This window comes from Drosophila bipectinata, chromosome 2R, assembly GCF_030179905.1.
Source record: "Drosophila bipectinata strain 14024-0381.07 chromosome 2R, DbipHiC1v2, whole genome shotgun sequence".
NCBI classification, from domain to species: domain Eukaryota; kingdom Metazoa; phylum Arthropoda; class Insecta; order Diptera; family Drosophilidae; genus Drosophila; species Drosophila bipectinata.
The window spans coordinates 15,104,154-15,118,489 of NC_091737.1; the positions used below are offsets into that span (position 1 = coordinate 15,104,154).

The window sequence follows — 14,336 nt, forward strand, 5'->3', positions numbered from 1 at the left end:
TATGGACGACAGCGTTATATTGCTGGACGACACGCCTACTTGTTTGGAAATACCTGACACTGATGTAGAAGATGGGGAGCTTGAAGATGACGTAGAAATCATTCCGCTCGAGAATGCGGTCCCAAATGAGACCACCTCTGCCGCCAAATCTGAGACTGAAAAAAATGAACAAGTGAGTAGTTCTTAAACTCCACACACATTCAAATATAAAAAGCTGAATCTTATTTCAGGAAACTACACCAGAAGAATCGAATAACCTGGTTTTCGAAGTCAAGTTTCGGACTAAAGCTAATTTCAAAAGTCTCAAAAGACAATTTCTTCAAGTTCTGGGGACCATGTTTTGTGATAAAAACTTTGATTTCAAGACAGATTCAAAATCGCTTGTCATATCGGCGTATGAAAGGAATGAGATCTCAGAAGAAGAACCATCTTCCCCAGCCCCGGACCTTGCAGATCTCTTTATGATTGACACTCAGCCGGCTGAAAAACTGATAGCCTCTCAGGTGCCCTCGTACAAGCGCTGCAACACAGATATTCTGGATGAGAAAACGGAGGACCGTAAAAAGAAAAGAGAGGAGGCTGTTAACAAGTGCTTTCGGCCCAAAGCGCAGTCCTCGTGCTTCAACTGTGGCGACACAGATCACTCCCTGCGCGAGTGCCCCAAGCCAAGGAACAATGCTCGGATACAGCGTGCACGCAAAAACAACAGCAACACTACGAAGCGGTATCACGTGGAAACGGCACAACGTTTTGGCCACATACGTCCTGGAAAAATCAGCACTAAGACGCGTCATGCCATGGGCTACACACGGAGACAGCTACCCTTTATGTTTTATCGCATGCGGGTGCTTGGATACCCGCCAGCCTGGCTGGAGGAGGCTCGGGTTCAGAGCTCAGGCATAGCTCTCTTTAATGCAGATGTAAAATGAGTCAATTACTTTACTTTATTTGTGGATTTAATTGTTTTCTGTTCAGGGAACCGAAGTCAGCAAGTCGGACGAAGAAGAAGGCGAGTCCGACACATTTAAATACGATATCAACAAAATTGTAGAGTATCCCGGCTTTAATGTTGATCCCGGAGACAAATATTTTGATGTAACTATATACCTCACTATAAACTCAATTACATAATCATTAATATAATACTTTCAGGACTTTAGGCATCATAATGTGCCCCCTTACCAAGAATCGAACTCCAAGGAACATTTCATCAAATCGCTGGGCGAGAACGTGATCAACGGTTACCGACGCAAGAAACTGGTGGATCTTCCTGCGCCGCACGACGAGGCTACCTCCCCCGCTGAGGAGCCGATCAGCTTAGGCGAATGCGATATGGAAGTGGTCGATGAAGCGGAAGATCCACCACTGCCGCCGTCAACTAATCTTCCACCTCCACCGCCACCACCTGCGCAGAACGAACGCATGCCTTCGCCAAGTCTGGAGGATTTGAAGGTTCAGCAAGAAAAGCTATTGCAACAGCTGGACTCCAATACCTCGTTAGATACAACGGCGAATGATTCAAAATCTTTGATTATTTTGGATTCCTCAACCGATGACGTAGAGTCAATCGCTATACCCCAAACGCAGTCAGCTCCCCCGACTCCCACGGGTACGAGACGACCTAGTCAACCTTTCAAAGCCTCATTTGAGGGCACTCCTGTGCTGAAGTTCTCCGTATATGACAAGCTTCCGGTAGGCAGCAACTTTAAGGTCGGCGTCAGCGATGTCATAAACTTTGAAAATCTACCCGACTCTACGGGCAAATACGAACAAATGAAGGATCTTCTGAAGAACGTACGAGATAAGATGGACAAGCTGCAAAAGGAAACTTGACGCTGAAGTGAAACCTACCGACATCATCCATCCCACCAAACGTACAACCATAGAGATTTTAAAAATACCATAGTGCTTTTAGCTTTGTACAAATAATACGGCCAATACAAACATTTGGTTTTTTAAAGTGTATTTTCAAAAATTTTGACTTACTTAAGCCTGTGTATCTCTGTGGGTGTGTGTGTAGTGTTATTTTGTACAATGTAAATAATGTATATTTTGTCTAGTTTTTTTAATACGGCGTGCGCAAGGATTTCACCAATTGTGTATGTTTTATTGCTTTGATTCTGATTCCATCCCTTCTTGTAGTCAACATATATATTTTTTTTGATCAATTACCGCGGAAGAAAACCTAAAGGAAATGCAAGTTGCGAATTGTGATGGAAAAGCTCAAGCTCGGCATCTGCGGCATGGGTCCTGGACGACCTCTAGTTGATGGCCGGCGGAGGAGGCTGCGGTGACGGCGGCGAGCCATCATGGTTATTATCGCGACGGCTAGTCGGCCTCTTGCTGCTGGTCAGCTGACCCCAGGTACTTGGATTAAAGATGTACATGAGCAAGGCCAGGACCATGAACACCATTGTGATGGTAAAGCCGCTGTTGTCGTCGCCTCCAGCGCGCTGCTGCTGCGGCATACGTCCACTAACTGCGAACGGATAGAAACCATTAGGATTTGAGGGAGGATTATCCACCTCTTGTTATTTAAAGGATTAATTTTAAAAATCCTGAAGAGATGGAATGAACGAAATGGTATTCAATTTTAATGAAAAAAAAAAGTTTCAAACAAAATATCATTAGAAGCAGGCAGGTTTTCAATTCCTTATCAGTTTTTTTGTTCTAAAAGCAATTCTTGGAAACCCATTATTTAGTTGGGAATAATTTTCGATCTTTCATGAATGTGATTTCCTTAGAATTCCAATACTCACCGTCGAAGCACTCTGTGTCCGTACAGGCATTCTGATTCTGGCGAATCTAAAAGAAAATATGCATATAGAATAGTAAGAGTGGCTAAGGAGCTAGTTAGTCCTTGGCACTTACAAAGTTTATTAGCCTCTGCATCGCCAGTTCGTGCGACCAAACGCACTCGCAGCCATCGAAGTCGTCAGACATGGTTTTGGGTTTCTGCCGGGGGATTAGAGCTTGAGCCTGGGTTGCGCTGCGGAGAGTCGAAATGAAAGTTGCACTTTGTTTATATTTGTTTTATTTCGTTTTCATATACGGCAACTGGCAACTGACGTGTCTTTCCAGCGGCACACACATATGACAATAAAATGAAGTGTTTTAAAAACGAAACGTACTCAGCTGAGACCGATTTATTGTATTATTTTTACCAGACACTGGCCGTAATCGTTCGGCTATAGCACGAAACGTCAACTCCCTCCACTACTCCCCTACTAGGCGTCTATATTTTTGCACGATTCTGATTGCTGAGCCGAAAGAGAGAGTCAGTTTCGCGGAGTGGGGATGGGGAGGAGGGAAACGAAGCTTAGAAATGGGGCGGTCCATTGTATGGGACTTACTTTATCGCGATTTTTTCAAAATGGAAAATTGGAATTTTGATTCTCGCAGCTCGCAAATTTAACTGGAATCGAATCTCCTCTGACAGAAAACCCCAAGTCAAAGTGAGCCAAAACAAACCCAAACCCTCAATATCCCCAATTAATAAAGTCCACCCCAATATTGTTTTGGATGTATGTATGTAATGTGCAGTAGTGGGGCTTATGTGTATGTGTTGACATTAAAAACGACGATTATCAAACCCGAACAAGTTTTAATTTTCGTTAAAACACAATTGTTATCAAATATATTACTGGGTCTTTCCGCTGGGAGTACAATTTACGGATGCCAATTGGAATTCTGCTCAAACTACGATAAGAAACTATACGAAAACGTAAACACAACTTGACTACTTTGTTGTTGCTGTTCCAATGGAAGGCGAAAATGGTAAACAAACAAACGAACGTTGTGTGGTTTATGATTATTTCAATTTTAAAAGCACATCATTTATCACGTTTTATTAGTTTTGAAGCGCTTTTTTAACGTGTTTATAATTAAATTTAAAACCGTTTATACCTGCACCGTAAAATGTATTTTCCTGGAACTCGACCGTTATCCAATACAGGTCGAATCAGTTAGCCAACACTGCCCGTAAGACTGGAGGAACAAGTGTGAGAAAACGCAAAAATATTAACAGAACATTTTTAAAAAATTAAAATATCTTTTTTTTAAATTTTAAATTATTAAATTTATTTAATACTGACGGCTAAGAGTGTGACGGGATTTATTTAACCTTAATTTAACCAGAAAGCACAATATTTTTGTCGAGTGATTATCCTTCCATGCTAAGAGGCACTTCAATAAGAATGAAGCTTTGTTTCTTAGCTTCCGGTAATTATATATAAAAAGGGGTAAATACCAATTAAAAGAGTCTTCTATCATTAAGTGAATTTGCAGAATTATGATTTAATTAGCACCTTCAATAAAACTATAAAAGCTTCGTCCTTTTTTAATTCCTATCAAAAATGTATTTGTGGTTACTGTGTTTAATCTTTCTTAAATATGTCGGGTCTTCAGGCCAAGGACCTATACAAGCAATTCAAAAACTTAACAACGCCTATAAAATGGAGTTAAATGTTTTTATAGATTGTGACGATTGTCTTCGCTCCCAGGATAAAAGTATTTTTCAAATTCTGGACACGCCCAGAATACTACTTACGAAAAATACCGTTGAAAATAATCGTATTTATGGAAACTTTACTGAGAAAACCCTTTTCATAGTTTTCTTTCCGGAAACCAACAATTCACTAGATCCTTTGGTAACTAACCTGCTTTCCAAATTGTTGGACAATCTTCATGAACTGCACTTGGTTTTCCTGGCTGCGGAAAACCCCAATGAAGCTTGGAAAATGGATCTTTACGCATTCTGCTACCAAGAGGGCCTAATCAACGTAATTTTAATACATCAAGAAAATATCTACAGCTACCTGCCATATCCGAAAATACAGCCTTACAGGCTCGCAAATATTGATGAGTACTTAGAGAGAAAAAGGATTCTGAGAAATTTGTGGGGCCTGCCCATACGAACCGTTCGAATTAATACATCTCCAGGAGATTTCGATTATCTAAGCAAGGATAATGAAACGGAAAGAGCCGGAACTCTGTTCTTCGCCTTAAAGGAGTTTACGGATCGGTATAACGCCACTATTCTAGGTGAATTACTACCACCTCTTCCAATTTTGGATATTTATGTAGCCCTCTCGAATAGGCTATACCGCAAGGAGCTCGACGTGATTTGTTATCTAAAGGACTTGAATATTCCTTCACCCTACACGAAGCCACTTTCGATCCTTTCTGAGCACTTCATAGTTCCTAATGCCAGACCGATTGGAAGTTATCTGTACTATTCGAAACCCTTTCAATGGACTCTTTGGTTGGCCGTTGGAGGAACAGTCGTTTACGGGACCCTGATGCTTTATTTAATCTCCAGAAGAATTGGAATCGAATTTGGACAGTGCCTTTTATATAGTCTAAGTCACATACTATTTACGGGTCATACTTTTACCAGCTCAACGGGTTGGAGGGTTAAGGTGGTTCAAGCTATCCTTGTTCTTGGAGGTTTTATACTCACCAACCTCTATCTGACCACGTTGTCCAGCATCCTCACTTCGGGGTTGTATGAACCTGAGTATAACACCCTGGAGGATCTAGCCAAGGCACCATATCCCAGTCTGCATGACGCTTTCTACGTGAACGATTTAAAGTCGAAGACCTTTCTTCCAGAGGCTCTTCGCAGAAACGCCATTGACCTACACAATAATACTTTACTTTCGATATACCGCGATAGCCTGAATGAAAGTTATATGTATGTCATGTACGAGGGCCGCAGGACACTGAACCTGATGCAGCAGAGATTACTTAAGACTCCCCGGTTTCACACAGTTCCGGAACCCATAGGCTTTGCCCTGGATAGCATTCTGGTGTCCAGGAGCTTGCCATATCTGAATATTCTTAACCAATTTATGAGGCGTCTTCAGGAGCACGGAATTTTTATCAAAATAAAGGCGGATGTATTCCAGGTGATGATCGAGCAGGGTATTCATACCCTCATGCGGGACAATGAACCTCCGGCGAAGCCATTTGACTTGGAATACTACTTCTTTGCCTTTGCCTTGTGGGGTGCTGGCTTAGTCCTGTCACTCTTGTTTTTTTTGGTCGAAATTCTTAAGATTTCATACAAAACTCATTAATAATTGGCAATATTATATTTGTTTTCAACAAACTTGATTATTCATCTTACACCTAAAAATCGCTTAACAAAAAAATAAAATTATTTCTATACACAAAGCATAAACCATCCAGCAATCCATGCTTATGAAACTAATATCCTTGGCTGACTAATATGACTGACGAAAAATTTCTAATAGCGACTGCGACTTAAGCCAAGTCGTCTGGATTTGTTTGGTGGCATGCAAATGGGCGACATATCCTCTACATTCTGTTGCAGCTTGGTGGCGTCCTGCCTTAGGTTTGTGTTTTTATTGGCTAGAGGGGTGCTGGTTGATGCTGCCATCGGTGCAAATCTGGGCTTTAATGGGGTTTCGATTCCATCAGGTTCGGAAGTTGTGCTGTTACGCTTTCGCCTCTTGCTCAGGGTCAGTAAGTTACGACGGGCTATCACTGATGTCTTGGTGCTGCGATCCAGTGGCGAACGACTTGCCAGCTGCGTCAGCGAAGCGTGCATCTCCTGCGATTGGCTGGGTGTAGCCAGTGCACTGTTGCACGAGGTGGTCCTGATTAAGTGGCTTCCTGGCTGCTCTTTTTGGGAACAATTTCTGGGAGTACCCAGGCCACTGTTGCACGAGATGGTCTTGACTAACTGGCTGCCACCTGGCTGCTCCTTTTGCGAAAAACTACCACGCCGACGCTTGCTTGAGGGGATGCCGTCAGAGGTTTCACGACGATGTTTAGGGGTTCCCACTCTTGAGTCCGACAGAGGCACATTAACTTGCGATTGCCTGGGAAACACAAACTCCTGAGGTGAGTCATCTTCTTGTATATCGTTGTTTGGGAAGCCCTTGAATTCCTCGCCAGATAGTTCATCTGACACGTCTGAGGGGCACTCAATATTGCTTACGATATTACAGGTATCTTTAGTGGTTTCTATATTCTCAAATGGCTCTACTTGGACTTGAGGCTGTTCTTTATTATTTTTTAATTGACTACTAAGAACATTTGAACTGCTTTCTTGAGCTTCAACTTCAGCAAATAACTTGGCGGCTTTCTTTTTCATTTCTTCGGATACAGTAATTGACTTATTTGAGGCAGTTCTAAACCCGAAGAATTCACCTTCAGCTGTTATTTGATTTTCATTAACTTGGTTTTCATTGGCTTGAATCTCGGCCATAAACTTGGCAGCTTTCTTTTGCATTTCTTCAGATACAACAATCTTTTTATTCGAAGCTGTCTTAAAGCCAAAGTCCTCATTATCTTCCATTGCTTTTTCGATATTTTGTTGCTTTATTTCACCGGCTTCGACCTCAGCTATTAGTTTGGCAGCTTTTTTCTTCATTTCTTTTGTTATTTCGATGGGTTTATTTGAGGCTGTTCGAAAACCAACAATCCCAGATGTATCTAAAGAACGTGACGGACTAGGCTTCCCCGCTATCACATCAGCCATCAATTGATCACCCTTTGTTCTCATCTCTTGTGAAATTTCCATAAACTTAAAGGAAGTCTTATGAAAGGCAACGAGCTGGGGAATAGTTGCTGATTGGCTGGTGTTAACTGATGTATCAGCGGGAGCCTCAGAAGTGGATGTATGGTTGTCTGATGTTGTAGCTTTAATTTCCATATGATCTGCCTTATCTGTGCGGGTGTCAACGGTATCGGGGATATCTAAGGGCTCCCATTGACTAAAGGCTATAGTTTGAAGGAATTCTGTGTCTGCAGCCAAAGTCTGTTCGTTTTCCTCCTTGAATTGGGCAAGAAACTTGGCTCCTTTGCTTTCCATTTCCTTGCTAATTTCAATGGCTTTGTTTGATGCTGTTCGAAAGCCAACAAAGTCGTCAAGTTTCGCACTATTTCCATCATCACTTTTCTTTTGTGGATCCTCTGCTTCCAAATTAGCCATAAAAGCAGCAGCTCGTAGTTTAGTTTCCTCAGAAATTTCAATAGCTTTGTTTGATGCTGTTCGAAAGCCAACGAATTCGGGAATTGTTTCAGGGTCCTCATTGCTGGTATCCTTTCGATGCTCTTCTGCTTCGAAATCAGCCATAAACTTAGCAGCTCGTTTTCTTGTTTCCTCAGAAATATTAATTGCTTTGTTGGAAGCGGTGCGAAAGCCCAAAAACTCTGGAACTTTGTCAGATTCTTTAAAGTTTTCCTGCTGAACTTCCTCTGCGTCCAAATCAGCCATGAGCTTAGCCGCTCGTGCTTTTGTTTCCTCGGAAATTTGAATTTTTTTGTTGGAGGCAGTCCGGAAGCCAACAAATTCGGAAGCCTCTTCCGGCTGCCATTCTTCAAGAGGAAATTCCTGCAAAAATTGTGTATCTGTGATGTCTTTGGAGCAGCCTGATTTAGCAGTTTCATCTTTTGCAGATTCTTTAGATTCTATATTCGTCTCTTCTGGAATATCCATTGGAGTCTGCCATTCAGTTATTGGGATATCATCTAACAATATTTCATAGTTTTCTGATTTAATCTCAGATGGTCCAGTTTTACTTTCAATTTCTTCGCATTTATCATCTTTTAATGATATTTGTTCGGTGTTTATGCTTTCCAAAAAGGAATCTCCCTCAGACCAATCTTCGCAGACTTTGGAATCTGTGTTTTTGATACTTTCCATTCCACCAAAAATAGTGTCACCTAAAGAATAAGTTTTAAGTTATAAAAGTAATTTATTTGTATAAAATAATTACCTCTAGGTTTTATATCACAGTTTTGGGAGGCCTCAAAGGTATAGTCGCTTTCCAGTAACTCATCTCGGAGATTTTTTAATTCAATAGCAGAATATTCAACCGAAGACTGAGTATCCGACATAGGGCTTAACTTTTCTTTGGATCCCGAGGAATCCTGCAGGCTGGTTTCTTTTTTAGATGGAAGGTCTATATTTAGACATTTGTTGGATGGTGTATTGGGATTACCCAGGGAAAAGTATTCACTTAGATTCAGCAAATTCTCACAAATTTTCTGCGAAGTGTTGGCATCTAATTCGCACACCGAAGTAGTGGCCGGGGTTGTATAGTCTTCCTGCACTGATAGACCCGAAGAACAGCTTAAGCGATCCTCCTCCTCCTCCACTTCATATTTAAGAGTAACAGGTGGCGGTTCCTCTTTCAGAATCCGCCTCCTACTGTAGGTTTTGATTTTTTTATGTCGAAATCGAAACCAGGGGGAGGTTTCAGTGGCAGGTTCATGATTCTCTTCAAAGTACGTTGGCGAGGAACAGAAATCACGCAGGATCGATTCGGCGATCTGCTCTCCAGGTGTGGGCTCTGCTTCCATTAGGAGCAGTTCCTGGATGGTGATAAATCCAGTGGTATTTTCCATAGCCGGCTCTTTCCCTTGAGCCCTTTTAAAGTCCACTCGGTCTGCATTATATATTTCAGCGACTTCGGCGGCTATATCTCCCAATGTGTTAACCTGGAAAATTATACATACATATATTGGATATAATTCTTAAACATTTTAAAAGAATCCCATACGCCTACCCTACCTGTAGTTTCGTCTGATAAGACGCTGTCCTTGACTCTTGATGGAATTCATTACTGATATTGTGAGAGCCTTTCGCCTGTCCCTCATGTGGCTCCATAACGCCCGTAAATAATAGAATCTATTGCATTTTAAATAATAAACAAACAATCGCGGTGTTATTGTTTCATTTCTTATCAACGTTATACAACACGCAGTATTTATTAGCACTATAGAATTGGTGTTGCAAAATACGGCGAAAAATGGAAGGCAGTGTTGGGAAACTAAGCCGATTACTTTTCATCAAAAACAGTTGCACCGTTCACAATAGTACGTAAATTTGGAGAAAGGAAATAGCCACTTTTATTGCTAATTTAAGCTGCAATGAATTGTTAAATTTGTTTTAGCATCGCGGAGTTCACAGGCAGCTTGTTAACTGAACGAAAAACGAGGGAAATCCCGGAAAGCAGCGACTGCCAAAAGTGAAAGCCCCCAGAAAAAGTACAAGAGAGTAAGCGGAGAGACGAGGTGGCGAAAAAGAAGAGTCTGGGAGAGAAAAACGATTTTTTCAGAGAACACCGCGAATTGTGGAACGGGGAGCTAAAACCTGGTGAGTGAATTTTTGCGGTGTTTCTTGGAGCACTCAATTAACAGAAACGTTGGAATTCCAAACAGCCAATAAGGATTTTAAGTATCTGCTGCTACGAAAACGGGAGGCTCACGGACAGCGCGCTGCCGAAGATCGTCAAAATTCACGGGATTCAGGGGATACACGGGAGTCAGCACCACCACGCACCACCTTATAGCACTTTACTAGCCGCCACCACGCTCCACAAACAGCCAGCCATCATGTTCGTCAATTCTATGACGTTCCGCGGCAACCCGGCGAACTACCACCAGCAGCAGCCGGCCCTAAATCACCACACGCTGGCCGCCGCACACCATCAGCAGCAGCTGCATCACCATGCCGCCGCTGCTGGGCACCTGGGTCACGTAGGCGGTGGCCATGCGGCCAGCAATCATCTGGCCGCTGCGGCTGTCCTGGGAAGGCATGGCCACAACTCGCTGGGCAGCGGCCACACATCCAGCTCCTCGCACTCAACTGGAGTGGGTGTGGGCGCTGGAGCTTTGGCCAGCGGAAGCAGTGGCGGCGGGAGCAGCAATAGCTCGCCAGATAGTGGCAAGATTTACATCAAGAACCTGGAGCGGTCCATTGATAACAAGGCGGTGTATGACACGTTCTCCGTGTTCGGGAACATCCTCAACTGCAACGTGGCCAAGGACGAGGATGGCAATTCGCGTGGATATGGGTTTGTGCATTTCGACACGGAGGAGGCTGCCCGTGCGGCCATCGAAAAGGTGAACGGGATGCTGTGCAATAACCAGAAGGTGCACGTGGTGAAGTTCATTCCCAGGCGGGACCGCGAGCAGGAAAAGGCCACGCACTTTAAGAACCTGTACGTGAAGAACCTGGGCGAGGAGTTCACTGAGCAGCACTTGCGGGAGATGTTCGAGCCCTACGGTCGCATCACCAGTCATAAGGTATGTTTGAAGTTGTTTGTCTACGTGTGGTCACCTTCCCTCTCGCCGGAATGTGTGCGGGGTGTGGAATGTGGGTGGGTGAGAGAAATGCAGATGGACGACCATGTGGCACAGTTTCTCACGCACCCGGTGCTCTTAGGTGCGCTCTTCCCTGTTTTGGTGCGCATGCTCCCCGCATGGAGCAGTTTCATTAAGGGAGGAGGAGCGTACATGATTGCACTTGGCCCGCCGAGAGGTTTGTTTATTTCGCAACATCTCATTGATTTCTCTGATCCTGGCAGCTAATGCTCGACGACGAGGGACGCTCCCGCCGTTTCGGATTCGTAGCCTACGAGAATCCACAATCGGCGCTGGCCGCCGTGATTGGGCTTCACGGCAAGCAACTTGGCGACAACAAATTCTTGTACGTGGCAAGGGCTCTCAGCAAGGCAGAGCGGCAGCAGGAGATCAATCGCAAGCTGGAAGAGCGTAAACGCCAGAAGGCTGGTCAAATATTCTACTATTAGGCCGGAAATTGGGCAGCCGATCAGGGGAGGTTGCGAGGAGTTTACGCAGCACCCACATACATACAATATATACACACACATATATAAAAACCTATATAGATATTTACAAGAAATTGTATCGAGCAGCTAAGCGAGAATTCAGGCAGCCATCAGGCAGAAGGGAAATTACACAAAATCCTGAAAATTGACATTTAGACGTAGGCAAAAAGAGTCGCAACACAGTTGAAAGATTTATGGAGGCACCCACAAAACACGCAAAAACTATAACTAAACAGAACTCGAACTCTCAATCGGAAGGATTTTCTAGACATTAGGACAACAGTTTCTTAGCACTCACTAGCGTTTTTTTGGAATTAGATGTTTGTCTTTACTGTTGAATTTAGTGAGCAGAAGCTTTGGTGTCAGCTTCTCGCTTAAAACAAAAAACACACACACATATATTTCATAAACATTATGTAATGCCCACACGCGCCCAAAATTGAAACACAGGCTCAGTGGCGTACTTGAGAGTTGAATCGAGCGATATATGAGTCCTGGACAAAATATGCATATTTACACATACCTATATATTTAAACAGAACATAAAATTGATGTAACCCTCTATTAACAATTGATGCACTCACTCTACGTATATACATATACATATATATATTTAATGTAAAACCCATTACACGCTGTAGTTAAAAAGCGTTTATAATACTCACACTCTCCACGCTATAACTAATACTTTGACGAAGGAATCAAGTGCAACACATTGCGAAAGCGAACCCTACACGTAATTTATATGATAGACGCAAATGCGGAATATTAATGAAGAAAGGAATATGTCGGAGCTGAACAGAAAATATGAAATGAAAATAATAATAGGCAGGAGGGCCCAACTGAATCTCCTGTGGTCAGTAAATGAGTATTACAATTTTAGCAATTACAAGACATTTTTGTAATTAATTGTACATTGTTTCAAGTAGCAAAACGAAGAAAAGGAAACCACAAAACAGGATCGTAAAGACAGCAGTAATATAACGAAAAATAAGAAAAAACAAAAAACTAATTGAATGTAACCAATCCAAAATGTGTACACAATGCAATGTTTAACATCTTTTTAGAATATTATTATTGATGGCACGACAAAAAAAAACTAATTATTAAAAATAGTTTGAAGGCAGGCATATATACAAGTTCGGCCAATGGCAAATTAACCCGAAAAGAAAGCAAATACATAAATAATTTAAGATTATTGAGCTTAATTTTTAAAAATGTTTCCAAGAACAACAAGAAAAATAATAATAACTTGAGAAAAAGAAAAAACAAAATATTAAGAAAATCAATGCTAAACTCACTCAAAATTTGTGAAAATTCAAATTTTGCGTCTAGACATACACATGTATAGTTAAAAAAAAAAAAAAATAAAAATACAAACAGTACCACGAATGAACAAAAACGGAAATTACATAAAATAGTTATAAATGATGGCAATATTTAGGATGGCATAATTAATGTAACCCCTCATTTGACAATATTTATTTTGCATTATATTTCATTTTGCGCTTAAGTTATTCCAAGAAGCAACCTTGATCCGGAACAGAGATTATGATTATATAGTTACTGGACAAAAGTAGTATTAGGCCTTTCACACTAGAACTCACACGCAGACACATATGCAATATGAATTTAAAAAAAATGAAACAAATGAAAATTATGCAATTGAATAATATTTACACGAAATGTACAAAACAAAAGAAAAAGAGAAAGAAATTTGATTTTCCTTTGCTAAGCAAATGCGACATACTTCTATTATTATTACAAATTATAATTGTAATTGCAACTTAATTTTTTGGTAATTGCTTTTGCAGAATTTACCTAAAACAAATAAACGAAGAATAAATGAAAAACAAATTCCCCTTCCCCCCCCAAAAGAATAAGTCCCTTTTATAGTGCTAAATTTTTAGAAAGTACAAGAAACGTTATTTCAATCTTACAAAATTATCTGATAACTACACGGAAGCGAATCCCATTTCAAACACGGAAACACACAATTTTGCACATTTTCCAAATAAATCATTACCACACACACCTGCATTCGATTCCAAGGACACGAATCCTTTCTTATTTGTTAAAAATTGTTTGCTTGGACCCAAGAAGGTTACATTTTTAATGAATAGCAAAAAAAAAAGAAACCCACACAAGCACAGATAATACTGAACACAGAACGGCGTATAATATATGCATTATATAAGTAATTCCATTGAAACGAAAATCCTAATTATAACATATTACAAATACCTACTTATTAAAAAAAAAAACTTTAAAAAACCAAGCGAAAATGAAAAGGAAAATAAACAAAAAACATTTGATGATGAAAATCAAGATGCAGTGAGCAGAGAAATGTGAAACTTGAATAAAAATGCTTTTGCAAAAAGTGTTTAAAATTGCGATGTGAGTGTATTATTATTGATGTTTTATCTTTGCAAACGATAGTCCAATTTTATAGAGGAATTGAAGGGTATCCTTTAAAAATCCATGGGAATGACAATATGCCTCTTCGAGAGGTCTGTATCTTTGCAACTAGTCATCCGATTTATGCGGAATACCTTTAACCAATCGTACCTTAAACCTTTAACTTCCAATCTGCCTCATAATTACCGACTCATTTTTTTTTATATTTTGTATTTTTTTCTGGGGGATCCCCTTCAAATATAATGTAACTACAATATGATTCCATGAGAGGGATATTTTTTGGGAATAGTCATCTGATTATTAAAAAAT

At 41.0% G+C, this 14,336-nt stretch overlaps 5 protein-coding genes across 8 annotated transcripts; 3 read left to right on the forward strand and 2 right to left on the reverse strand.

Moving 5' to 3' along the window:
- Position 1: 1 nt before the first annotated feature.
- Positions 2–1,965, forward strand: LOC108125750 (zinc finger CCHC domain-containing protein 8 homolog). The gene is made up of 4 exons (XM_017242067.3): positions 2–172; positions 231–920; positions 976–1,095; positions 1,153–1,965. The coding sequence occupies exons 1-4, from the start codon at positions 2–4 to the stop codon at positions 1,831–1,833; spliced, it is 1,662 nt and encodes a 553-aa protein (XP_017097556.2). The 3' UTR covers positions 1,834–1,965.
- On the reverse strand, positions 1,947–3,986 carry LOC108125751 (small integral membrane protein 14). Of its 4 annotated transcripts, none has more exons than XM_070278544.1 (4): positions 3,907–3,986; positions 2,872–2,989; positions 2,760–2,805; positions 1,947–2,479 (listed from the first exon to the last, which is right to left on the reverse strand). In XM_070278544.1, the coding sequence occupies exons 2-4, from the start codon at positions 2,941–2,943 to the stop codon at positions 2,262–2,264; spliced, it is 336 nt and encodes a 111-aa protein (XP_070134645.1). In that variant the 5' UTR covers positions 2,944–2,989; positions 3,907–3,986; the 3' UTR covers positions 1,947–2,261. The 4 variants fall into 4 exon arrangements, with proteins under 4 accessions (XP_070134645.1, XP_017097559.1, XP_070134646.1 ...); XM_017242070.3 differs by lacking the exon at positions 3,907–3,986 and adding an exon at positions 3,645–3,773; XM_070278545.1 differs by lacking the exon at positions 3,907–3,986 and adding an exon at positions 3,354–3,487.
- Ir60e (Ionotropic receptor 60e) lies at positions 3,648–6,080 on the forward strand. The gene is made up of 2 exons (XM_070278332.1): positions 3,648–3,777; positions 4,477–6,080. Exons 1-2 carry the CDS (start codon positions 3,762–3,764, stop codon positions 6,078–6,080), a joined length of 1,620 nt encoding a protein of 539 aa, XP_070134433.1. The 5' UTR covers positions 3,648–3,761.
- On the reverse strand, positions 5,986–9,736 carry Brca2 (BRCA2, DNA repair associated). Its single transcript, XM_070278542.1, has 3 exons — positions 9,548–9,736; positions 8,751–9,474; positions 5,986–8,697 (listed from the first exon to the last, which is right to left on the reverse strand). The coding sequence occupies exons 1-3, from the start codon at positions 9,641–9,643 to the stop codon at positions 6,251–6,253; spliced, it is 3,267 nt and encodes a 1,088-aa protein (XP_070134643.1). The 5' UTR covers positions 9,644–9,736; the 3' UTR covers positions 5,986–6,250.
- A 44-nt stretch (positions 9,737–9,780) lies between these two features.
- LOC108125725 (polyadenylate-binding protein) lies at positions 9,781–14,005 on the forward strand. Its single transcript, XM_017242031.3, has 4 exons — positions 9,781–9,852; positions 9,930–10,132; positions 10,198–11,064; positions 11,346–14,005. Exons 3-4 carry the CDS (start codon positions 10,372–10,374, stop codon positions 11,568–11,570), a joined length of 918 nt encoding a protein of 305 aa, XP_017097520.1. The 5' UTR covers positions 9,781–9,852; positions 9,930–10,132; positions 10,198–10,371; the 3' UTR covers positions 11,571–14,005.
- Positions 14,006–14,336: the final 331 nt, after the last annotated feature.